Genomic DNA, 27,387 nt, shown 5'->3' with positions numbered 1-27,387 from the left:
TGACGCGCAAATAACGCCCAAGTGGGACAGGCCCTTAAGGAATAAGAACGGCACAAGATTTATTTGTTTTGAATGATGTTGGGGCATGGAATTCTTTGCTGGTCAGAGGTTGTGACAGCACTAGAAGCATAGAAACATAGTAAATAGGTGCAGGAGTAGTCCATTCAGCTCTTCGAGCCAGGACCTCCTTGCAACATAATCATCCAAAGTCAGTAACCCGTTCCTGCCTTCTCCCCTTGATTCCGTTAACTCTAAGAGTTATATCTAATTTTCTCTTGAAAACATCCAGTGAATTGACCTCCACTGCCTTTGTGGCAGAATTCCACAGATTCACAACTCTCTGGGTGAAAAAAAAATTCCTCATCTCAGTCCTAAATGTCCTTTTTCTTAAACTGTGACCCCCGGGAACATTTTTCCTGCATTTAGTCTGTCCAATCCCTTAAGAATTTTATATGTTGCTATAAGATTCCCTCTCATCCTTCTAAATTCCAGTGAATATAAGCCCAGTCAATCCATTCTTTCATCATATGTCAGTCCCACCATCCCTGGAATTAACCTGGTGAACCTATGAATGAACCTAATGAATCATTAGGAAAGTGGATAAACACCAAGGCGGAGTGTGTTTTTTAATGGGAGAGCAAGGACAGTGAAATTAGTTTTGGATCGTTCCAACAAAGCGCAACTAAACACACAAATAGCTAAATAATTTCCTTCTGTGCCAAGACCTGCCATGGTTGCAAGTAAAATCTTTTATGATGCATTTAATAAATGTGAAATTGATATTTACAGTTTAACTTTCGTTCTATCTTGCGGGAAAAGCCTTTAGTTGACACATATACACCAGACAGAATTCACACTAACACGACCCACATACTCAATCATCAGTCATATTTAGAAAGCAGAAAGGGGAGAATCGGTTTCTTCAACTATATCAGGTGAGAAGAATTACTGTGTGCTCAGGGCTCCAATGGATCATCTGATTTTCCTTTTAAAGTAGGTTTGCTGCTACATTGAATTTACAACCCATGCATGTCAAATTAAAGCCGTGGGAGAGATTACTGTCTCCAGAGAATCTCATGCCACTTATTGGTTCCATACTCCACCTTGTGACTGCAAAGTCAGGGTGCACTTGTAATTTAAATTCATCCAATGCAGCAAACGATTGCAAACAATTATGGAGCTGATAAACAGAGGGCCAGAGTGGAAGTAAAATTTGGAAGCAAAGTTTGGAGGCTCATAAAACTAAACTGAAAGCAGATGGCAGTGGAGGCAAGTCAATGTATATTTTTACGGCAGAGATTGACAAATTCTTGATCTTGGATGAGGGGGGAACCTTATTGAAATTTGGTTAGGTAGGAACTGCAAATGCTGGTTTACACTGAAGATAGACACAGAAAACTGGAGTAACTCAGCAGGTCAGGAAAAGCAATAGGTCCTTTTCTTCAGAGATGCTGCCTCACCCTCATTGAAACATACCGTATAGTGAAATGTGTGGATGTGGAGTGTATGTTTCCACTAGCAGGAGAGTCTAGGACCAGAAGTCATAGCCTAAGAATAAAAAGATATACCTTTAAAAAGGAAATTACAGAGCTACCAACTCTCACGCATTGAGCGTGAGACTTACGCATTTCACCCAATTCTCACGCTCTGTTGTGAGAAATTCTGTGATCAACGAGAATTTCAAAACTAATATCAACTGCATGGGCCGCGGGTGTTGGAGAGCTGGGGCTGAGGGAGGGATACAATACAATACAATACAATACAATACAAATTTATTGTCATTTGAGCCCCAGTGAGACTAAAACAAAATGTTGTTTCCACAGCCATACAAACAAAGACAATGTCCTACAGACATACACACAATTAAATTCACACAAACATCCATCACAGTGAAGCCACTGTGATGGAAGGCAAAGTCTTTTCTCTCCCCTGCTCTCAATTTCTCTCCTGATGTCCAAGCCCCAGGCGGGTGATGATAAGTCCCACGGCCATTTTAGGCCGCGCGGGGCGATTTACGGCCCTGCTCCCGGTCTGAAAGTACAAGGTTGGAACCCCCACGGGCGATGGTGAGTCCCACGGCCATGAAGCCGCGCCAGGTGATGTACTGTCCCGGTCCGGGTCATTCCAACCCCGCAACAAGGGCTGGAGAAGTCGCGTTGCGGGAGCTCCGGGAAGCGGTCTCTCTCTCCCCTCCGGACCCGCGAGCTCCCGATGTCCCAGTTCACCGGACATGCGGCTGCGTTGCTGGAGCCTCCGAGCCCCAGGAGACGCGTTGCAGCAGCGAGTCACCACCGCTCCCCACGCTCCGAGTCCGCAGCTCCGCAGCTCTGCAGCCCCCGGGTCGTTCAGGTTGGAGGCCGCTCCACGGTGCTAGGCCCCAACGACAACGGAGACCCGACAGGGAAAAGGTCGGGTCTCCCGGACAGGGAAGAGATTTTAAACAGTTTCCCCCCCGCCCCCCACATGTACACATTTAAAAACACTATTAAAAACACCAAACACTACATTTAACTAGACAAAAAATAAAAAAAAAGACAGACAGGCTGTAGGGGCTGCTGCAACGGGTGAGTCGCGCCGCCAAATGGACGCAGAACCAGCGGCGGGGGCAGATGCGGACGGGGAGCCGGGGCTGGCGAGTGTTTGTCAGGCTGGTGAGTTGCTCGCTGCAGCTCTGGCTATGGAGCAGCCTCAGTGTAAGTGTCCCGGGCCATAAGAGGCGTCGGACGCATTGCACAGCTGCCGTGAGAGTCTCTGTGCCGTATTCGCCCTGGTGACCGGCATGGATCAGGCTGTGGCTCGGTGCATCCTGGAGGACAACCAGTGGCTGCTGGAAGTATGTACCAAGCACTGGATAGAAGCGGTGGAAGATAGTGGCCTTCAAATGGGGAGGTGGTTGGTGAAAGCATCCTGCTTGCCTGCTAGATTGTCACACTGTAACTGCAGGAAAAATGTTCCCGATGTAGGGGGAGTTCAGAACCAGGGGTCAGAGTTTAAGAATAAGAGCTAGGCCAGTTAGGACTGAGATGAGGACAAACTTTCTTCACCCAGAGAGTTGTGAATCTGTGGATTTCACTGCCACAGAAGGCATATTAATTATTTTAATAATAATGGCTTGGTTGTAATCATGTGTAAGTCTTTTTGTTTCACTGTACCTCAGTATACATGACAATAATAAACTAACTAAACTGAGCATGGGGGCATTCACTTTATCCTCCTGTATTGAGGAATCCAAGATCATGCCCCTCATGATGTTGTGCTTCAATAATGTCACCCCTAAGCTTCCTACACTGCAACAATATAAGTGCTAGCTTATCCAACCTCTCCCTACAGCTCAGGTAACATCCTGGTGAATACCTTCTGCATCCTTTCCAATTTAATAACATCGTTCCTATAGGTGGGTGCTCAGAACTGCATAGCCACAGTCCTCCTAGTGTGGTCTCACCAATGACTTTATATGGCTGCATCATGATGTCCCAATCCTTGTCCCAGTCCTCTTCCCAATGAAGGTAAACATGACAATAGACAATAGGTGCAGGAGTAGGCCATTCGGCCCTTTGAGCCAGCTCCGCCATTCAATGTGATCATGGCTGATCATCCCCAATCAGTACCCCGTCCCTGCCTTCTCCCCATATCCCCTGACTCCGCTGTTTTTAAGAGCCCTATCTAGCTCTCTCTTGAAAGCATCCAGAGAACCTGCCTCCACCGCCCTCTGAGGCAGAGAATTCCACATACTCACAACTCTCTGTGAGAAAAAGTGTTTCCTCGTCTCTGTTCTAAATGGCTTACTCCTTATTCTTAAACTGTGGCCCCTGGTTCTGGACTCCCCCAACATCGGGAACATGTTTCCTGCCTCTAGCGTGTCCAACCCTTAACAAGCTTGTATATTTCAATGAGATTCCCTCTCATCCTTCTAAACTCCAGAGTGTACAAGCCCAGCTGCTCCATTCTCTCAGCATATGACGGTCCCGCCATCCCGGGAATTAACCTTGTAAACCTACGCTGCACTCCCTCAATAGCAAGAATGTCCTTCCTCAAATTATGCCAATCACCTTCTTCACCACCCTGTCCACCTGACCCAGCGCCAATGTGCCACCGCAAGTCCTGCCCTCGTTTGACACACTAAAGTGCAACGCCTTATACTAGTTGATGAACTTGGATTTCAGGAGGGGATGAGGCGTATTTGTCATTGAGGATGAAGCTTATTCTTTTCCCATTGTGGAGAGTATGAAATTGCATGGCAGGGGGATTGCTGTAATACCAAGGGGCTGCCAACCAAGTATGTGTGGGGTTGAATAAAGCCTGGGAATTAATATTACCAAGGACTATATTCCACATTGAAACCTCGGTACCAGACATATTCAATTGCAGACATTGGAAATCCTGAAATTATTTTAAAAATGACTAAAAAATAATAATTCAGCAAGGCAGAAACTATGAAGAAAAAAGCAGAGTTAAAGTTTCAGGGTGATATTTTGGCTTAGTTTAGAGGCACAGCATGGAAACGCGTCCTTCGGCCCACCAAGTCCATGCTGACCATCGAATACACCTGTTCACACTAGTTCTCCCAATTTCTCTTCCACTCCCTGCACACGGAGCAATTTACAGAGAAGACAATTAACCTACAAACCCGCACGCCTGTGGGATGTGGGAGAAAACCAAAGCACCCGGAGAAAACCCATACGGCCACAGGGGAAACGTACAAACTTCACATGGACGGCACCCGAGATCAGATCGTATCCGGGTCTCTGGCACTGTGACTCTATTTCATCCTTCCCCCCATCCTAATACCATCACACATTCAGATGCTGCCTGACCGACTGGGCATTATTAACATTTTCTATTCTTTGGAGTTAAATTTTAAAATGTGTATTGTAGGCTCAGCCAGTCAAACTCATTGTTCTAATTCCTTTGATGATTGTTTCAACTTGCATATTGACTTGGGAACTTCCAAATAACAGGCTTCCGGGACATTAAAAGCATTGTTACAGACAGGAAGGAGACACTTGAAGTTAAAATGTAATAACAAGCTTGCACAAATCCACAGCTAAGTTATTTGCAGCATTAGGTTCCATGCTGGTTTTGGTCATCGTGTAATAGGAAAGATGTTGTCCAAGCTGGAAAGGGTACAGAGAAGATTTACAAGGATAGCCACAAAATGCTGGAGTTACTGAGTGTGACAGGCAGCATCACTGGAGAGAAGGAATGGGTGACGTTTAGGGTCGAGACCCTTCTTCAGAAAGCACGTTTTGACCCGAAACGTTACCCATTCCTTCTCTCCAGAGATGCAGCTTGTCACTCTGAGTTAAACCATATAACCATATAACCATATAACCATATAACAATTACAGCACGGAAACAGGCCATCTCGGCCCTACAAGTCCGTGCCGAACAACCGTGCCGAGTTACTCCAGCATTTTGTGTCTATCTTCAGTTTAAACCAGCATTTGCAGTTTTTTTGCAGTGGTTTTTTTGCCCAGTGTAGGGAAATCGAGGAACAGAGAACATAGGTTGAATGTGGGGGGGGAAAGATGTAACAGGAACCTGAGGTGTATATTTTTCACACAAAGGATGGTGGGTGTATGGAATGATCTGCTGGAGGAGGTAGTTGAGGCAGGTACTATTGCAACTTTTAAGAAACATTTAGACCGGTACATTGATATGATAGGTTTAGAGAGATATCGGCCAAATGCAGGTAGGTGGGGCCAGTGTAGATGGGGCATGTTGATCGGTGTGGGCAAGTTGAACCGAAGGGCCTATTTCCACACTGTGTTAATGACTCTGTGAAGAACGTACCTTTAGAAAGGAGAAGGAGGAATTACTTTAGTCAGAGTGTGGTGAAACTGTGGAATTAATTGCTGCAGACAGCTGTGGTGGCCAAGTCATTGGGTATTTTTAAAGTAGTAATTGACAGATTCTTAATAAGTGAGGGTATCAAAGATTATGGGGAGAAGCCAGGTGAATGGGATTGAGAGGGAAAGATAGAATAGCCATGATTGAATAGCGGAGTAGACTCGATGGGACGAATGGCCTAATCATAGTCCTATGACTTATGAACTCTGCGAGTTCCTCCGGCACTTGGTGTTCTGCTCACAATTCCGGCATCTGCAGTTTCTCGTATAGCAATTCTAATGCTCTGAAGCTCACTCGGCTATGTTGGCCCATGAAGGGTTAATGTTAATTGCCTTCCTCGATGTTCCAGTTTTTCTTGGCGGGTGCTGAATAAGTGCCACGACATCAGTGATGCACTGATGACTCACACAATCAAATAACTCCGCTTCAACAGAACTGCCATTGTCCAACGGGATTTTGAAGTGCAGTGATACTGAGATTAATTCACTACACACTGTCAGGGAACATGGCATTAGATACTATTATGTAATTAGGCATTGCCACATTTCTGACGTATATTACCTCAAAAGAATTAAAATCATAAATTGAAACATTTTTCTGTAAAATCAGATTACACGGGCAAAAGTAATGAAATCCAAAGCTATCTTAATCTAGCCGACGTAATGAGTAAATAGGAGTCGGCTACCAAACTTCATTGCCATCAATGCAGCCAGTTTTAACCTCTCAGTCAATACGACATTGTGCTGAAACACTTATGTAATAGTGAAATCAAAAATCAAAACATCCCGATGCAGGATGTCAAACCAAGATTAGCCCGTTGCCTCCACAATGCTGCCTAACCTGTTGGGTTTTTCCAGCAGTTTGTATTTTCGCTCCAGATCCCAACATCCACTGTCTCTCAGTCAAATATTTAGCAATGCGCTCGTTTTGTGCGGAATATTGGCACAGGTTGTTCATAAGTGATAAGAGCAGCCCATTCGACCCATCAAGTCCACCCCGCCATTCAATCATGGCTGATCTATCTTTCCCTCTCAATCCCACTCTCCTGCCTTCTCCCCCTAACACCTGACACCCATGCCAATCAAGAATCTGCCTTAAAAATATCTATCGACTTGGCCTTCTGTGGCAGTGGAGGTTGACAGGATAGACAGGTTGTAGAGCTGTGTAGGAAAGAACTGCAGATGCTGGTTTAAATCAAAGATAGATACAAAATGCTGGAGTAACTCAGCGGGACAGGCAGCATCTCTGGAGAGAAGGAATGGGTGACGTTTCGGGTCGAGACCCTTCTTCAGACTGATCTACAGATTGCAGAGCTTTGCCTCACAGCTCCAGCAATCCCGCCCTGATCCTGAGCTCGGGTGCTGTCTGTGTGGAGTTTGCACGTTCACCCTCTGGCCAGCGCTTCGATTTCCACCCACATCCCAAAAGCATGTGGGTTGGCGGGTGAGTTAGTTGGTCACTGTTAATTGTCCCTAGAGTAGGTGAGTGATTTAATTGAGTGAAGTTCCAGGGATAGACACAAAGTGCTGGAGTAACACAGTGGTTCAGGCAGCATGTGTTGCCTGACCCGTTGTGGCAGAAGTGGCAGAATAAAACTGGATTGGTGTAAATAGGTGGTCAATGCAGACTCAGTAGTCAAAGGACTCCCATACTGATCAAGATTCTATCAATCTCTGCCTTAAAAATATCCAATGACTTGGCTTCCACAGCCGTCTGTGGCAATGAATTCCACAGATTTACCACTTTTTTACTAAAAGGCTAAGCAAAGGGTACTGGGGAGACTTTAAACTAGAATGGTTGGGGCGAGGGACTCAAATAGAGAAAGCTAGTAGACAGAATGGGAGGCAGGAAGCAGAAAAGGGAAGCACTTGGACACTCGGACATAAGAGGAGAAAGAAGAAAAAGGAAATAAACAGAGAATAAGAGACGGGGGGTTTCATAAATGTGCATATTTTAATGCTAGGAGCGTTGTAAGAAAGGTGGATGAGCTTAGAGTCTGGATAGACACCTGGAAGTATGATGTTGTGGCGATCGGTGAAACATGGTTGCAGGAGGGCTGTGATTGGAAACTAAATATTCCAGGATTTCGTAGCTTCAGGTGTGATAGAATTGGAGGGGCAAGAGGTGGAGGTGTTGCATTGCTAGTCAGGGAAGATATTACAGCAGTGCTTTGGCAGGATAGATTGGAGGGCTCATCTAGGGAGGCTATTTGGGTGGAACTGAGAAGTGGGAAAGGTGTAGCAACACTTATAGGGGTGTATTATAGACCGCCAAATGGGGATCGAGAATTGGAAGAGCAAATATGTAAGGAGATAGCAGATATTAGTAGTAAGCACAAGGTAGTGATTGTGGGAGATTTCAAATTTCCACACATAGACTGGGAAACACATTCTGTAAATGGGCTGGATGGTTTGGAGTTTGTAAAATGTGTGCAGGATAGTTTTTTGCAGCAATACATAGAGGTACCTACTAGAGGAGGGGCAGTGCTGGACCTCCTGTTAGGAAATGAGACGGGACAGGTGGCGGAGGTATGCGTTGGGGAGCACTTTGGGTCCAGTGATCACAATACCATTAGTTTCAATATAATTATGGAGAGGGTCAGAACTGGACCTAGGGTTGAGATTTTTGATTGGAGAAAGGCTAACTTTGATGAGATGCGAAATGATTTAAAAGGAGTGAACTGGGACATTTTGTTTTATGGGAAGGATGTAGAAGAGAAATGGAGGACATTTAAAGGGGAAATTTTAAAGTACAGAATCTTTATGTTCCTGTTCGGTTGAAAGGAAACAGCAAAAATTGGAAAGAGCCCTGGTTTTCAAGGGAAATTGGACATCTTGTTCGGAAAAAGAGGGAGATCTACAATAATTATAGGCAGCATGAAGTAAATGAGGTGCTTGAGGAGTATAAGGAATGTAAAAAGAATCTTAAGAAAGAAATTAGAATAGCTAAAAGAAGACATGAGGTTGCTTTGGCAAATAAGGTGAAAGTAAATCCAAAGGGTTTCTACAGCTATATTAATAGCAAAAGGATAACGAGGGATAAAATTGGTCCATTGGAGAGACAGAGTGGACAGCTATCTGCAGAGCCAAAAGAGATGGGGGAGATAGTGAACAATTTCTTTTCTTCGGTATTCACCAAGGAGAAGGATATTAAATTATGTGAGGTAAGGGAAACTAGTAGAGTAGCTATGGATACTATGAGTTTCAAAGTAAAAGAAGTACTGACACTTTTGAAAAATATAAAAGTGGGTAAGTCTCCAGGTCCTGATAGGATATTCCCTAGGACACTGAGGGAAGTTAGTGTAGAAATAGCCGGGGCTATGACAGAAATATTTCAAATGTCATTAGAAACGGGAATAGTCCCCGAGGATTGGCGTACTGCACATGTTGTTCCATTGTTTAAAAAGGGTTCTAAGAGTAAACCTAGCAATTATAGACCTGTTAGTTTGACTTCAGTGGTGGGAAAATTAATGGAAAAGATACTTAGAGATAATATATATAAGCATCTGGATAAACAGGGTCTGATTAGGAACAGTCAACATGGATTTGTGCCTGGAAGGTCATGTTTGACTAATCTTCTTGAATTTTTTGAAGAGGTTACTAGAGAAATTGACGAGGGTAAAGCAGTGGATGTTGTCTATATGGACTTTAGTAAGGCCTTTGACAAGGTTCCTCATGGAAGGTTGGTTAAGAAGGTTCAACTGTTGGGTATAAATGCAGGAATAGCAAGATGGATTCAACAGTGGCTGAATGGGAGAAGCCAGAGGGTAATGGTGGATGGCTGTTTGTCGGGTTGGAGGCAGGTGACTAGTGGGGTGCCTCAGGGATCTGTGTTGGGTCCTTTGTTGTTTGTCATGTACATCAATGATCTGGATGAAGGTGTGGTAAATTGGATTAGTAAGTATGCAGATGATACCAAGATAGGGGGTGTTGTGGATAATGAAGAGGATTTCCAAAGTCTACAGAGTGATTTAGGCCATTTGGAAGAATGGGCTGAAAGATGGCAGATGGAGTTTAATGCTGATAAATGTGAGGTGCTACACCTTGGCAGGACAAATCAAAATAGGACGTACATGGTAAATGGTAGGGAATTGAAGAATGCAGTTGAACAGAGGGATCTGGGAATAACCGTGCATAGTTCCTTGAAGGTGGAATCTTATATAGATAGGGTGGTAAAGAAAGCTTTTGGTATGCTAGCCTTTATAAATCAGAGCATTGAGTATGGAAGCTGGGATGTAATGTTAAAATTGTACAAGGCATTGGTGAGACCAAATCTGGAGTATGGTGTACAATTTTGGTCACCCAATTATAGGAAGGATGTCGACAAAATAGAGACAGTACAGAGGAGATTTACTAGAATGTTGCCTGGGTTTCAACAACTAAGTTACAGAGAAAGGTTGAATAAGTTAGGTCTTTATTCCCTGGAGCGCAGAAGGTTAAGGGGAGACTTGATAGAGGTCTTTAAAATGATGAGAGGGATAGACAGAGTTGATGTGGACAAGCTTTTCCCTTTGAGAATAGGGAAGATTCAAACAAGAGGACATGACTTCAGAATTAAGGGACAGAAGTTTAGGGGTAACATGAGGGGAAACTTCTTTACTCAGAGAGTGGTAGCGGTGTGGAATGAGCTTCCAGTGGAAGTTGTGGAGGCAGGTTCGTTGGTATCATTTAAAAATAAATTGGACAGGCATATGGATGAGAAGGGAATGGAGGGTTATGGTATGAGTGCAGGCAGGTGGGACTAAGGGAAAATAATTGTTCGGCACGGACTTGTAGGGCCGAGATGGCCCGTTTCCGTGCTGTAATTGTTATATGATTGTTATTTATATGGTTCAATTCCTCCTCATCTCCTTTCTAAAGGTATGTCTTTTTATTCTGAGTCTATGGCCTCTGGTCCTAGACTCTCCCACTGGTGGAAACATCCTCCCCACATCCACCAGAACACTTATTGATTTCTGCAGATGCACCATAGAGAGCTTTCTACCCAGATGCACCACAGCTCAGTACGATAACTGCTCTGTCCAAGACCACAAGAAATTGCAGAGTTCTGGAAGCAGCCCAGTCCATTACATGAACCAACCTCTGCCCACATGCCCTTCATCGAGTCCATCTGTACTTCACGCTGCCTCAGGAAAGCAGCCAACAAAGCAGGGACCACTCACACCTTGGTCATTCTCTTCCTCTTCTCCCTGCAAAAGCTTGAAAGCATGTACCACCAGATTCTTACTAATTTCTGTAAATCGTACCAAGCATCCTATCCAGATGCATCACAAACTGGTACGGCAACTTAAATCCAGAAGACCCCAAGATTCAAAAACACCTTCTTCTTCACTGTTATCAGACTCTTGAACAGGCCTCTCAAAAACAAAGGATATTCTTAATCTCCTAAACTACCTTGTTGCATTTTTTATCTGTAATTTCTTTGTAGTTATAACACTATATTCTGAACTTTGTTTTCTTTCTCTCTTTGCACTGCCTTTAGATTTAGTTTAGGTTAGTTTAGTTTAGAGATACAGTGTGGAAATAGGCCCTTCGACCCATTGAGACCGCTCCAACCAGCGATCCCTGTACACCAGCACTACATATCAAGGTCAATTCTGCAATATTTACCAAAGCCAATTAACCTACAAACTTGTACATCCTTGGAGTGTGGGTGGAATCCAGAGCACCTGGAGAAAACCCATGCGGTCACAAAGAGAAGGTACAAACTCCATACAGACAGCACCCGTAATCAAGATCGAACCCGGGACTCTAGTGCTGTAAGGCAGCAACTTTACCGCTGTCCCATTATGCTACAGGTGTTAAAAATACCGACCAAATGGTTCCAGACCATTGCGCCCAGGCCCTCGACCTGGGACCTCACGTGTTCCTTTTCTCTAGAGATGTTGCCTGACCTGCTGAGTCACTCCAACTTTTTGTGTATATTCCCAATATAACTGGTGTTTACTCATCCGTTATGTTTCCAATGGATCTTTACCCGAGACCAAGACCTAGAAAGTGAGACAGGAGGTGTGTTGTCATGAAACATAATATGCTCAGTAAAACATGTGTATGTTATGCCACTTTCATGTCCACTCCCTGCACACAAGGGGTACTTTACAGAGGCCAATTAACACACAAATCTGCATGTCTCTGGGATGTGAAAACCAGAGCACCTGGAGGTCACAGGGAGAACGTGTAAACTCCACACAGACAGCATCCGAGGTCAGGATCAAACCCATGTCTCTGGCACTGCGAGGCAGCATCTATGCCAGCTATGCCGCCCTGATTACACATGATGTGAAGAATTGGCACAAAATGTCCCACAAAGGTCCCACGAAGCTGGGATGTAATGTTAAAATTGTACAAGGCATTGGTGAGACCAAATCTGTAGTATGGTGTACAATTTTGGTCGCCCAATTATAGGAAGGATGTCAACAAAATAGAGAGAGTACAGAGGAGATTTACTAGAATGTTGCCTGGGTTTCAACAACTAAGTTACAGATATAGGTTGAATAAGTTAGGTCTTTATTCTCTGGAGCGCAGAAGGTTAAGGGGGGACCTGATAAAGGTCTTTAAAATGATGAGAGGGATAGACAGAGTTGATGTGTACAAGCTTTTCCCTTTGAGAATAGGGAAGATTCAAACAAGAGGACATGACTTCAGAATTAAGGGACAGAAGTTTAGGGGTAATATGAGGGGGAACTTCTTTACTCAGAGAGTGGTAGCGGTGTGGAATGAGCTTCCAGTGGAAGTGGTGGAGGCAGGTTCATTGGTATCATTTAAAAATAAATTGGATAGGCATATGGATGAGAAGGGAATGGAGGGTTATGGTATGAGTGCAGGCAGGTGGGACTAAGGGGAAAAAAAAATTGTTTGGCACGGACTTGTAGGGCCGAGATGGCCTGTTTCCGTGCTGTAATTGTTATATGGTGTTATATGTTATATGGTTAAATGCTTCATGACACAGAGAAAAATCAGCCCTCAAATATTTCCATGTGGCTAGAACGAAAAGTAATGGGTTAAGTGGACCAGTGAGAGAACGAGCAGTCAATGTTGCATAGATGCCTAGGGTAAAGGTTAGCTGAAGATAATTAGGTTAAGCATTGAGATAGGTATCAGTTAGCAGTGGCCTTTCAATGGTAGTTGACAGGAGTTGCAACTGGCAAGTTTATCTCGGGGAACGGCATTTCCTTTCTGAGCTCAGATGAAGGTCAGTGTGTTAATTAGTCTATCTAAAGTGAACTCGATTCCCAAGTATGTTGCGATTGAGGAATGTTGTGCGTTCTTATTTGATGTTCACTGGGCAGTTTATTTTGAGGTCAAAGGCTCACCACCATTTGGGGCAACCCATCAGTTACAGCAGGTAATTCATTTCCTCCATTGCCGGTACACAATGGCTGCAGTGTGTGCCATTTACAACATGCCCTGCTGCTACTTGTCCAGGCTTCTTCAGCAGCACCTTCCAGACCCAGCACTTTTATTACCAAGAAAGACAAGGCCAACAGGCGGCACACTGGTCCAGTGGTAGAGTCACTGCCTTACAACGCCAGAGACCCAGGTTCGATCCTGACTACGGGTGCTGTCTGTATGGTGTTTCTACATTCTCCCTGTGACCAGTTTCTTCCCACACTCCAAAGACGACAGGTTTGTAGGTGAATTGGCTAAGGTACCAAGTGGTATTCGGTACCCTGTGGTATGAATATTAATTTCGCTGACTTCAGGTAGCCCCTGCATTCCCCCTCTCTCTATCCCTCTCCCCACCCAAGTCACACTAGCTTCTCATTTTCATCCTAGAAACAGCTAACAATGGCCTGTTTCCTTTATCATCGTTACATTTTTGCATATCTTTCATTCGTTGTTCTTTATCTCTCCACATCACCGTCTATATCATTCGTTTCCCTTATCCCTAACCAGTGAAGAAATCTCTCAACCTGAAACATCACCCATTCCTTCTCTCCAGAGATGCTGCCTGTCCCGCTGAGTTGCTCCAGCTTTTTGTGTGTATCTGCGGAGTATAGAAGTTGGGATGCTATGATACAGTTGCACAAGACGTTGGTAATGCTGCACTTGGAGGATCGTGTTTTGAACATCCTACTAAGGGAAGAATGGTGTTAAGCTGGAATGAATGTAGAGAAGATTTACGAGGATGTTGCCAGAATTTGGGGGCCTGAGCTGTTGAGAGAGGTTGAGCAGGCTAGGACTTTATTCCTTGGAACACCTGGGGCTGAGAGGTGATCTTATGAACGTGTATAAAATCATGAGGGGGATAAGGTAAATGCACAGTCTTTTACCCAGAGTAGGAGAATCAAGAACCAAAGGACATGGGTTTGAGATGGGAGCAGAAAGAATTAATAGGAACTCGTGGTGCAACGTTTTCACACAGAGGATGGTGGGTATATGGAACAAATTGCCAGAGGAGGTGGTTGAGCCAGGTACTATAACATTATTTAAAAAACATTTGGACTGGTACATGGATAGGAAAGGTTTAGAGAGATACAGGCCAATTGCGGATAAGTGGGACTAGCATTGATGGGGCATTTTGGTTAGCCGGACAAGTTGGACAGAAGGGGCTGTTTCTGTGCAGTATGACTCTACGGCAATCAAGGGGATTGGGCTCAGTGTACGAGGGACCAAATGGCGTACTGTTTTTACCATTTTGGATTTTCTCACATGCTAAACATTAAAAGTCCAGTTGTTTAGAGGGTAGAAAAGCTGATTTTCCACAAATTTGAATTGCAGACCATGAGAAATGACCAAATTAAGAATATTAGGGCACAAAATCATTCCATTTATGAAAAGTTTGTGGTGTTCTGTGGTTTGTGGTTTTAATTTATAGATTTGAGTTGATTCATAAGTTCATAACGTCTAGGAGACGAATTAGGCCATTTGGTCCACCGTCAACTCCGCCATTTTATCCTGGCTGGTCTACGGCTCCCTCTCCATCCCATTCTCCTGCCTTCATGCTTTACATGACAAAAATGTGTAATTTATGCCTTAGAAATTCTTGGAATAACTTCCCTTGACTCTCTTAAATAATTCAATTAATATGTCTGTATTTGCCATATTTCCCTTCTATTCACTGGTGTTCATTTGTTATGTAAGGGTATAGGAATCTGAAAACTGTGACTATCAGATTCAAAAACAACTTCTTCCCAACAACTATCACACTACACAACGCGGACCTCAACTATGAACATCTATGCACTGTCTCTGGTTGCACTAATGACTTTGGGATTTTTTCATACCCATATTGTGGTTATTAGTTTATTGAGTTTTTGTTTATCTCCGCATGTTGCGTTTACAGGCCTGTTGTGTTGCTTGAGAAGACTTTTAATGTATGGCTGTTCATTGCAGGACTAGATGCTGCTTCATCTCTACACGACTCCGAGGAAGCATTTAACAGGCCGATTGAGAAGACCTTGGAGAATTTTAGCAAGGACTTTCAATGTCATCACATGTTAAAGCACCTATACAATGGAGCTAGGATCACTGTGCAAATGCCACCGAAAGTGGAGAGCCACTGGGTCTCCACAAGGTAAGTAAACACCCATTAAATCCCTAGTTGACATTATTAATATGAAAAATTGATGAACAATGTTTTTCTTAAGTGAATACAAATTGAAAATTTAAAGTCCTTTTCCATTCAGAATCAATACTTCTTCTAAAGGATAAAAGAAAATATAAATCTCCTCAAACCCTTTCTGCTGTTCAGTTTATCAATCAATAGTGTCATATAGTCATAGAGTCTTACTGCGTGGAAGCAGGCCTTTCCGCTCAGCTTTCCCACCATGTCCTATCTACACTAATCAACATGCCCCATCTACACTAGTCCCACCTACCTGTGTTTGGTCCATATCCCTCCAAACCTATCCATGCACCTGTCTAAATGTTTCTTACTTCCTACATTTCTTTAAACAGTGTTATCGATACATATCGATATCTCCCCTCTTTTAGCATATCCTTGAATATTCTGTGTTCCTTTACTTACAAGACCTCTAAGCTACAAAACGTTTATCTTTCTACCTCTTTACAATCAACAAACTCCGAAAATTATTCACTACATCTTAAGTTTTTGCACTAACTCTTCTCAAACCTGTTGTCTCGGCGCAACGGTAGAGTTGCTGCCTTACAGGACCAGAGACCCGGTTTTGATCCTGACTGCGGGAGCTGTCTGTACAAAGTTTGTACGTTCTCCCTGTGACCATGTGAGTTTTCTCTGGGTGCTCCGATTTCCTTCCACATTCCAAAGACGTGCAGGTTTGTAGATTAATTGGCTTCTGTAAATTGTCCCTAGTGTGTAGGATGGAGACTGTAGGATGGAATTAGTGTACAGGAGGGTCGAAGGGCCCGTTTCCATGCTGTATCTCTAAAGCTAAATCTATAACAATTGCAGGTAGGGACCAAAATTGATGAAACTGACTAACCAAAATTTTTAATAATAATAATAATAATAATATAATAGGCTAAAATTACAAAATGGTACAGTGCTTTATAAGATCCTGACTGATTGAGATAGACATTCTAACGCTCTGACAGAGATGTGAAATACAAGATGTAAATGCATGTCTTCCTTTATGAAAAATATGAAGTTAGAGGGGGAGAGTTTAATAGAGATATGTGAGGCAAGTATTTTTACACAGAGGGTGGTGGGGCCTGGAATGCATTGCCAGAGGTAGTTGTGGGGGCAAGTACAATAGTGGCATTTAAGAGATTTTTGGATAGGCACATGGAAATGCAGGGAATAGAGGGATATGAATCATTTGCAGGCAGATGAGATTAATTCAGTAGCAGGTAATGCAACGTGCTAGGCATTGTGTTCAGCACAAACATTGTGGGCCGAAGGGCCAGTTCCTGTGCTGCACTGCTCTAAGTTCTATGATTAAGTTGAGGGAGATTATGATTCTCATTCAAGCAAATTCAATTGGAACCATTCAGAAATAGAATAAAAAATCATTAGAATATTGAAGCCACCTTATTCTTATTTCTCTCTAATTTCTCTCTGCAGTTGTGAGGTGAGACCAGGACCTGAATTCATTACACGATCCTACAGATTTTACTCCAACAACACATTCAAAGCTTATCAGTTTAACTACGGTGACAATCACTGCACACAGCCTAGCTACACCCTGGTGATCGTGGGTAAACTCCGCTTGCGCCAGACCTCCTGGATCATTCGAGGAGCGACAGAAGCAGATTACCACCTGCACAGGGTCCAGATCGTCTGCCACAGCAAGATGAAGGCGGAGGAAATAAGCTTGAGGCTGAACCGGTCGTGCCCGGGCTTCCTGCCGGGACCTAAGACCTGGGAGCCTCAGCTGCCCTATGACCTGTCGAGCAACGAGTCAGGCTGCAACTGTTTCCGAGCTCTGAACTTCGCCATGCATGAACTGCAGCTGCTGCGGGTCGAGAAGCAACATCTGCACCACAATCCTGAGCAAGTGGTGCAAGAGTTGTTCCTGGGCGACATCCACACAAACTGGTCCCAGAGGATGTACAGCCGACCATCCAGCTATCAACCCCCACTGCAAGATGCAAAGGTAACTCTCTCCGTCCGATAACATCCATGTTGGACAGAAAAAGATCTTCTTTAAAATCAACTCAAAACACTCAAAGTGTTTCCAGCATGATTAGTTGTGAAAATGTTGTTCATAAATCATAGGTAGACACAAAGTGCTGGAGTAATTCAGTGGGTCAAGCGGCATCTCTGGAGAAAGGGAATAGGTAACATTTCGGGTCGAGACCCTTCTTCAGACTCAGTCAGGGGGAAAGAAACTAGAGGTATGAAAAGATTCTAGGTTTCAGATGATTCAGGAAAGGTGCAGCTCACAATGGTTCACTGTTGGTTGTGGAAGAAGTAATGATGAAGGGATACAAACAATGAAACTGGTAAGACAACTGGGAGGACAGAGAGAGAAGGAAACCAAGGGTTACATGAAATTAGAAAAATCAATATTCATACCGCTGGGTTGTAAGCTTACCAGCTTGTGATTCCTCATAAATTGTAAGAGCAGAATTAGGCCATTCAACCCATCAAATCTACTTCACCTCTCAATCACAGCTGATTCATCATTCCCTCTCAACCCCATTCTCCTGCCTTCTCCCCATAACCTTTGACACCCTTATTGATCAAGAATCTGTCAATCACCTCTTTAAAAATACCAATGACTTGGCCTCCACAGCTGTTTATGGCAATGAATTCCACAGATTCACCACCCTCTAACTAAAGAAATTCCTCCTCATCTCCTTTCTAAAGGTTTGTCCTTTGTAGCATCCTTTAGCAATTTTATTCAGTGAGTTTTAAATATTTATCGTTACTTTGACAGAAGATTTGGAATCTGATAACGTGCTGCTTACTATTAAGTTGTGTGATCCATGTATCAGGCTCTATCTATTGTACTTGGGTTTGGCGATTGTATTTACGTATTTACGATCTGTTTGGATAGCATGCAAACAAAGCTTTTACTTTTTCTATATTTTATTTCAACAAAACAGAACAAAACAAACAACAAAAATAAATAAATAAAAACTGAAAAAGACAACAGGAAAAAAAAGGCAGGAAAAACAAATAATTATAATTTAAAAAAATAATAAATAAAAAGAAATAAATAAATAAAACAAAGCTGTCAGACATAACAGTATTGGTACAATCCACATGGTGCTACACAGTCATGCATTGCAAAAGCAGAAGTAAAGATCACAGGACTACATCACTGCAGATAATATGAAATTATGAAATTATTGGACTTTGAGATGGTTGATAAATGGTCCCCAAACACTTAAAAAGTTGTTTGGTACCTTGCAGTTGTAGAAGCGTATCCTTTTCATCTGTATGATTATTATCATTTCATTGAGCCATTTTTCGAAGCAGGGGGGTGTAGATGATTTCCAGTCTGTTAGGATCATTTTCTTGGCTGCCACCATACCAAGCATCAGTGCTTGTTGTTCTTCAGACGTGAAGTACAAAGCAGTCTCTGAGCATCCAAAAAGTGCCAGTTCTGGATCAGGGAGAATATCTTTTCCATAGACCCCAGAAAACCACTTAAATATTTTAGACCAGTATCTTTGTATATGAGGACAGAGCCAGAAAATATGTGTTAAAGAACCATCTGCACTTTTGCATCTGTCACATAATGGAGAAATAGCAGGGTAGATTCGATGTAATTTGGTCTTTGAGTAATGGAGTCTGTGGATGACTTTAAACTGAATCAGTTTATACCTGACATTGATCGAACAAGTTTGGATTCTGGTCAGACCTTCATTCCAAGTGTCGTCAGAGCTTTTCACTGTACCTCGGTACCTGTGATAATGATAAACCTAAACCTATCACAATAGCTCTATAAAGAATGACAATGCTAATACGCTTTACAGAACTGCCAAAGAGTGGAGAATGGACACATTGGTGCAGTGGTACAGTTGCTGCCTTACAGCACCAGAGACCTAGGTTCTACCCTGACTATGGGTGCTGTCCATTCACAGTTTGTATGTTCTCCCTGTGTCCTCATGGGTACTCCATGGTTTTTCTCCGGGGTGTTCCGGTTTCCTCCCGCATTCCAACCACCTGCAGGTGTGCAGGCTAATTGGCGTCTGTAAATTGTCCCTGGTGTGTAGAATGGAACCAGTGTATGGGTGATCTGTGTGGTCTCGGTGGGCCAATGTGCTTGTTTCCAGGCTGTATCTCTAAACTAAACTGAACTAAATTGACCCAAAAATGTCACCAATGTGACATGGTATTAATGAGGTCATGGCTGCCTCATGTTGGTCAGAGATTTGAAATGAAGCATTGTGAGGAGTTATGCGAAGGGAACTCTTTTCCACTCTGCAAACAGGTGGACTGCATTTGCTCTCCCTTTAGTCATTCTGTATAAAATTCAAACAAAGACTATCTCCATAGCAACCAATACGTTCAAATGCAGCAGAACAAATATATGTGGCACAGATGCTCACTTGATCACTGGGAAGTTCGTAGTTTGAGACTTTTGCGTGTTGTCTTTCATTCTGTGAGTCATGCTAAGCAAAACACTGAATGAAATTCTCAGATCCTTTCAATGGATGTCATTGACTTTGCTCATTCCTCAAACATCAGAGAGCAGATGAATTTGCTTATTTACTGTCTGGTAAGTCCCTGGCAGTGGAAACACATACAGGCCATTTTTTTTGCCTTTATCTTTGAAGCTGGATGCACTTCAAAGCTGTGGATCTTGTATTAGAAAATAATGTCCCATTTCTAAGGACTATCCAATGGCCCCATGGAAAGTGCATGGATGTGGACATTAAGAGAGGACATATTTAGACATGATCCTTTCTCCACACCAACCCATCCCTCTCCAATGTCGAACAGAATATTGATAGCGATTGACGAAATTCACATGTGGAGAGAGTTACAGAGCAGAGAGTAATGCTGGTGGAATTCTGCCCACAAATGAACAGAGAGTCTGAAGAAGGGTTTCGGCCCGAAACGTCGCCTATTTCCTTCGCTCCATAGATGCTGCTGCACCCGCTGAGTTTCTCCAGCAATTTTGTGTACCTTCGATCTTCCAGCATTTGCAGTTCCTTCTTGAACAGAGAGTCTAGAGTGTTTTATTGTCATCTCCCAAATAGAACAACAAAATTCTTACTTGCTGCAGCACAACAGAATATGTCCACATAATACACAGTAAACAATATAATAAACAAGTAAAACCAACTCCCCCATTAACTTGTTTGCTTTAGATTAACGCACGAGAGAACAGTCACTCTGAAAGATACTAGTCAAAAGCTTGGACCACTGGACTCATTACTTTTTCTGGGGTAAGCAGACCAGTTTGGACTTTACCCAGAATTAAAATGCCCCTAGTGTGTAGAGAGTCGGAGAAAGTGTGATAATATAGAACTATTGTGAATAGGTGGTCAATGGTCGGCATGGGGTCAGTGGGCCGAAGGGCTTATTCCATATATAAAATTAAAAAGCCTGCATAGTGACTCAGCTGGTAGAGTTGCTGCCTCGAGCACCAGAGACCAGGCTCGATCCTGACCTTGGGTGTTGACTGGAGTTTGCATGTTCTCACTGTGACTGTGTGGGTTTTCTCTGGGTGCTCCGGGTTTTCCCAACACCCCAAAGACATGAGGGTTTGTTGGTTGATTGGCCTCTGGAAAATTGCCCCCAGTGTGAGGAAGCGGGATAATTACACAAACCACCTTCTCCGAGTGAAACTGCAGCAATTGCAGATTTGCACCAAGTGCCTACATCAGCATGTCTGGCAATTCCTAGCATCAGAACAACAAATGACTTCCCAATATACATACTATCGATCAGATCAATATAAATATTAGATCAAGGCCACACAGTATAAGCATCGTGAAACAATCTCTATAGCTTGCTATCTAAAGAGGTATAATATCAAGTGATTAGGTTCTATCTCTCCCCCTCATTCTGTTGCCTTCTCCCCGTAACCTCTGTCATATAGCATCAGCAGTCATACAGAGTCATACAGCACACAAACAGGTCCTTTTGTTGCTAGCCCTGTTTTGTTCTGGCCTTCTCTATTCTGAAGAAGGATTCCGACACAAAACATCACCTATTCCTTTTCTCCGGAGATGCTGTCTGACCTGCTGAATGATTCCAACATTTTGTTTCTATCTTCAGTCTAAACCAGCATCTAGGTCCATCTATACCCTTAGACCCAACTTGCCCATGCCAACCAAGATGTCCCATCTACACTAGTCCCACCTACCCCTCTTTGGCCCATATCCATCTAAACCATCTTTGGCCCATATTCTATCCATGTGCCTGTGCAAATATCTTTTAAAATTTTGTTATAATAGTTCTATAACTTCCCCGATTATACCATTCACTGCACATAAGTGCCTTATTAACGTGAACATCATTACGATGTGGGAGGAAGCTGGAGCAGCAGCGGGTAGCCCACCTTAGTCATGGCTCAATCTCAGCCTCCCTCCCAAACCCTCACCTCTGCTCTGGAGATCTCCAACGCTGCTGCTAGACTTGAACCCACTGGTGCCTCTGACACACCACACTCGAATCTGCTCTGTTTAACAGGTGGTTGTATGGGCTGTCAGCACTTTCATCACCATCCTCCTTCCTCCAATCTTCCAATTATGTCCATACTGACCCTCGCATAGCTATCACAACCTTGCCGATGGTCTCTTCCTATTTCACCTTTCTCACAACTGCAGCAGGTGAAGGACCAGATGGTGATTTGACCTTTGTAATGTTGGCCTCTTCATGAGGGTGGGCAGGGCAGAAGGTAAACGGTGGTATGCTACGGTTGTAATCGGAATGGTTTGTTGGAGAGAGTAAGCATCTGATGAGTGTCCTTTTAGCAGAATAGTGTGTTTATTGGTGAGCATCTCACTGTGATGTATTGTAAGAGGTCATGAAATATTTTCTTCACTCCACCAAGAAGTGATTTACAATCCGGGAAAAGATAACTCTAGCCAACTTCTAAAATAGACACATAAAGCTGGAGTAACTCAGCGGGTCAGACAACATCTCTGGAGAAAAGGAATAGGTGACCTTTCGGGTCGAGACCCTTCTTCAGACTGAGTGTCGGGGGAAAGAGCAACAAGGGATATAGGCAGTGATGTAGAGAGATATAGAACAAATGAATGAAAGATATCCAAAAAAGTAACAATGATAAACCATTGTTAGCTGTTTGCTAGGTGAGAACGAGTCCAGACAAGGACATGCAGCAAGATGACTGAAGCTGGTATGACGTGGGTGGACAACTTTGAAGCTCCTGTCAGACTCTTCCAATGGCGACCCTGGCAGGTCGGACAACTCCATGTGCGAAAAGTAGAGACCGCACATATTGACCCACGCGGACGTTTAGAAGAGACAAGGACAAAATTAACGGAAGGCTGCAATAGAAAAGTCGTCGATAATTTTCACTATTCTGTAGGCAAGTGGTGTCCAAGCAGCTTTTGCAAATACACCATACTCTGCATGAGCAGAGGTGTCAAGAGTCAAGGGAAAGCATAGACATCAAAGAGGAAATGTGGATGCTTTGAAGTTCCATATCAGACCTAAGTAAATGACCAAAAATATTGATATCAGTAAATGAAGAAGGATATTGTAAATGCATCAAAGTAAAAAGTGGTTGATGTTAATTATACTTGTAAGGGATAGGAAGGAATGGTTGTGGCTTTGAAACTATGTTGTGGAAGTATTGGGAGGTAAAAAGGAATATCTCAAATTCCTCTCTATTATCAAAGAGGAGCTACTAAACAGCATATTTTTAACCGGTTAAAATCCATTGCCCACCATTCTACGGGGAAATACACTAAAACAATTTAAAAGAGATTGTAGAGTGCTGAGATGCATAATGATCCGGGTGCCCCAGTGTATGCCTTGCAAAATGCCACAGAAGCTAATTGTGCAATCTAACAGTATGTTATTAATTTAGTTTAGTTTAGAGATACAGCATGAAAACAGGCCCTTCGGCCCACCATCTATGCCAATCATTGATCACCCATTCACACTAATTCTATGCTTCCCACTTTTGCATCTGCTCCCTACACATTAGGGCCAACTTACGGAAGTCAATCAACCTACAAACCCGCACATGTTTGGGATGTGGGAGGAAACCGGAGCACCCTGAGAAAACGCAAAGCATCACTGAGAGAACGTGCAAACTCCACACAGCCACCATCTATAGTCAGGATCAAACCCGGGTCTCTGGCGCCGTAAGGCAGCAACTCTACCGCTGCGCCACTGTGCCGCCTGTTATCCTTGTCTTTCTTGATGATAAAAATGCAGGGTTTGGAGGGTGCTGCTGAAGAAAAGTAGCAGCAGGGCAGGCAGCATCTTTGGAGGACATGGATCAATGATGTTTCACATCAGGACCCTTCTTCACGATCTGTCTGAAGAAACGTCCGACCCGAACTGTCACCTATCCATGTTCCCCACCCCCTTTCAAGGTCATTTTGGGATGGAGAATAAATGCTGACATAGTCAGGGACAATCAAATCCTATAAATCAACTGGTAATAAAGCATTGTCTTTGTGTTCATCCCCATAGTCATACTTATACAGCATGGAAACAGGCCCTTCGGCCAAACTTGCCCACGCTGACCAACATGCTCCAAGAATACTAGTACCCTATAAACATATCCTATCAATGTTCCTGTCCGAATGTCTCTTAAACAATATGATGGTATCTGCCTCTTGTGCAAGAAACTGGACTGTAGAGGAATTTGAATGTTGCTTTTCACTCTTATTTTTGTGCTGTCTCATTCATGGGTGAAAGTGGTAGGCTGTTAAAGGATTGGACATGGTGCAACATTTAAGAAGTTCATGAATGTTTTGGAGTCTGGCTCGGATTATGAACAGTTTCTAGATAGAAAGAAAACGAGCAGGATAAGTAAAAAATACTGAGCAAAACGTCAAGTACAGCTGACATCATAAATTCCCATGTAAACCATTGACATTCTCTGGCACACGTCTTTGAAGTTCTGCCATATTAGTTAGTCTGGTCTTTAGCACAATGACTTATGCACGTGGAATGCTAACTTCTTCCCAGAACTAGTTTAGCACAGACCCCGTGATAGAATGTTTTGTATAAACATAAGAGTACAAGAGAAAGGCTCTAACTTAGATAAGAAAATTGTCTCTTTAAAGCCAGTGATTCTTGTAGTTTCCCACAGTCCGTCAACATTGGAGATAGAGGTGGGGGCGGGGAAGGGGAAGAAGTTGGGTTGTAGCTCAACACAAAGTGCTGGAGGAACTCAGAGGAAGAGGCAACATCTATGGTGGAAATGAACAGATAATGTTTCAGTTTGGAACTCTGCTTCAGACTCAACAGCATCTAATTTCGGTATACTTTCCTCAAGATTCATCCAACCAGTCAATAGCACTTAATACTCAGACTGTGAAATTCATTCAATGGAACTTGGTTTTAGAGGCAGAGGGGCAGCATAGTGGGGGATTGCAGTAGATTTGCTGCCTTACAGCACCAGAGACCCTGATTCAATCCTGACTACTGGTACTGCTTACAAGGAGTTTTCACATTCTCCCTGTGACCGTGTGGCTTTTCTCTGGGTGTTCCAATTGCCTCCCACACTCCAAAGACGTACAGGTATGTTGGTTAATTGGCTTCAGTAAAATTGTAAATTGTCCACAGAGGGTATTATAGTGTTAATGTATGGGGTGATCACTGGTCAGTGTGGACTCGGTGGGCAGAAGGGCCTGTTTCCGCACTCTCTCTCTCTAAAGTCTAAAGGCAGGCCACAACAGTTGCCTCCACTATATTGTATGTTTGGTGCTGAAACATGATCATATCTCCAGAGATGCTGTTACTCTAGCTTTTTGTGTCTATTTTTGGTATAAGCCACAATTCAGTTCAGTGACATGCAGCCTAATGTTTCTATTTCTTGTATCATCGCAGAACCACGCCCATGGTAGTATGGTGTGCCACATGATTTCCCGGTCCAATGAGTATCGCCCTCCTGTTTTACCGCCCAAAGCAGACCTGCCTGTGGGGCTGTACGGACACTGGGTGAGTCAACGTTGCGAGGTGCGGCCCGAGGTACTCTTCCTCACCCGGCACTTCGTCTTTCATGACAACAACAACACATGGGAAGGGCATTACTTTCATTTCTCAGACCCCGTGTGCAAGCACCCAACTTTCACCATCTACGCCAAGGGCCGTTACAGCCACAGAATCCCGTCTGCAAAGGTGATGGGAGGAACAGAATTTGTGTTTAAAGGTAATTTCAGACTGTTATTCTCACTGTGTTTAATAAGTATCTCAACAAACATTGCATAGAAGGGCAGCTAGGTGGTGAAGCGGTAGAGTTGCTACCTTACAGCGCCAGAGACCCGGGTTCAATCCTGACCACAGGTGCTGTCTGCACAGAGTTTGTGCGTTCCCCTTGTGACCACGTGGGTTTTCTCTGGGTGCTTCGGTTTACTCCCACACTCCAAAGATATGTGGATTTATAAAGTTAATTGTCTTCTGTAAATTGTCTCTAGTGTATAGGATGGAACTAGAGTATGGGTGATCGCTGGTCGGCATGGGCACAGTGGGCCAAAGGGTTTGTTCCCACGCTGTATCTCTAAATTAAGATACAGAATACAAACATTATTTCAATGACTAGGCGGACACAGTGATGCAGGGGTAGAGTTGCTGCTTTACAGCGCCAGAAACCCGGGTTCAATCCAGACTATACGGAGTTTGCACATTCTCCCCATGACGTGCGTGGGTTTTCTCCGGAATCTTCAGTATCCTCCCACTTGAAAGATGCACAGGTTTGTAGGTTAATTGGATTGGTACAATTGTAAATTGTCCCAAGTGTGTAGGATAGTGTTAGTGTGCGAGGATCGCTGGTTGGTGCGGACTCGGTGGGCCTTAAGGGCCTGTTTCTGCACTGTATCTCTAAACTAAACTAGACTGCAACTAAGAGAGCTACGGACCAAGTGGTGGTGAAGGGGATTAGTGGAGAAGGTCAGCATAGACCTAGTGGGCTGAAGGCCCTATGCCTGTGTTGCTTATCTATGGGACATTGATGATTTTTTTTTTTTGTGTCTGAACCCTATAGAGATTGTTTTATGTTCCTTTAGGAAATTCTACTGAAACCAGACATGAGATAAATGTTCCCACCCTTGATATTGTATTTAATGCAGCTGTTATTTTATTACAACCGTTTAATTTAGTTTAGAGATACAGCATGTAAACAGGCTCGTTGGCCCACGAGTCTACGCTGGCCTTTGATCACCCGCTCACACTACTCCTATGTTATCCCACTGTGTCATCCACTCCTACAAATTAAGAGGCAATTTACAAGACCAATTAACCTATAAACCTGCACGTCTTTTGGGATGTGGGAGGAAACCGGAGCACCTGGAGTAAACCCACACAGTCACACAGGGAGATGGTGCATACTCCATAAAGGCAGCATCCAAGGTCAGGATCGATACCGGGTCTCTGGCGCTGTGAGGCAGCAGCTCAACCGTTGCGCCACTTTGCCGTCTGGGTTGTGTTTTAAACAAGTCAAGACAGAAATGATTAATTGGCAACAACTTTTTTAGTTCAGCAAGGCAAACTAAATCTAGTGAAATCTAACGGCCCAAAGATGGATGAGCAAGGAGAGGGACTTCGGTTCGCAGGTCGACCCACACGCCCATGGGAAGGCAGTGGCTAGAGGCCTGCAGCAGCCTGGGGTTTGCCTTGAACAGGCACGGCTCATGGTCACTGGTGCACGGACTGGACTTTGAAAATGGCACAAAACATAGCGCCTCTTGCATGGGGGATCAGTAGACTATTTCTGCACAGTTTGCTAATTGAGGATATGCTCGGGCATGACAATACTCTACTGGACTGGTTGTGAGAAAACAATTTCACTGTGTGTTTGCACTTCACACATGTGACAGTAAAAGCACCATTGAACTAGATTGCATCAAAATGCCAACATGCAAGACAACAAAGGTCCTGGGAAGATGGTAGCGATCAGCGGTACCAGAATCACTGACTTCAGACTTTTATTAGTCTCTCGCCTCCCTCTTTGCGTGATCACAAAAAAATTGACCAAATGACGGTCTTCCTGATAATATCCTTTGGAGA

At 43.6% G+C, this 27,387-nt stretch overlaps 1 protein-coding gene across 1 annotated transcript in view; it reads left to right on the top strand.

Annotated features, from left to right (window-relative positions):
- The window catches only part of LOC129696244 (protein APCDD1-like), a 41,811-nt gene that overhangs the window by 8,749 nt on the left and 5,675 nt on the right, over positions 1-27,387 (top strand). Inside the window, exons 2-4 of the mRNA XM_055633950.1 lie at positions 15,186-15,366; positions 16,837-17,368; positions 25,213-25,534. Coding sequence (XP_055489925.1) covers positions 15,186-15,366; positions 16,837-17,368; positions 25,213-25,534 — 1,035 coding nt within the window. The remainder of the gene's footprint in view (positions 1-15,185; positions 15,367-16,836; positions 17,369-25,212; positions 25,535-27,387) is intronic.

This window comes from Leucoraja erinacea, chromosome 4, assembly GCF_028641065.1.
Source record: "Leucoraja erinacea ecotype New England chromosome 4, Leri_hhj_1, whole genome shotgun sequence".
Taxonomy (NCBI): domain Eukaryota; kingdom Metazoa; phylum Chordata; class Chondrichthyes; order Rajiformes; family Rajidae; genus Leucoraja; species Leucoraja erinaceus.
The sequence above is the reverse complement of the archived record's forward strand: the minus strand, read 5'-3'. Positions and strand labels throughout refer to the sequence as shown.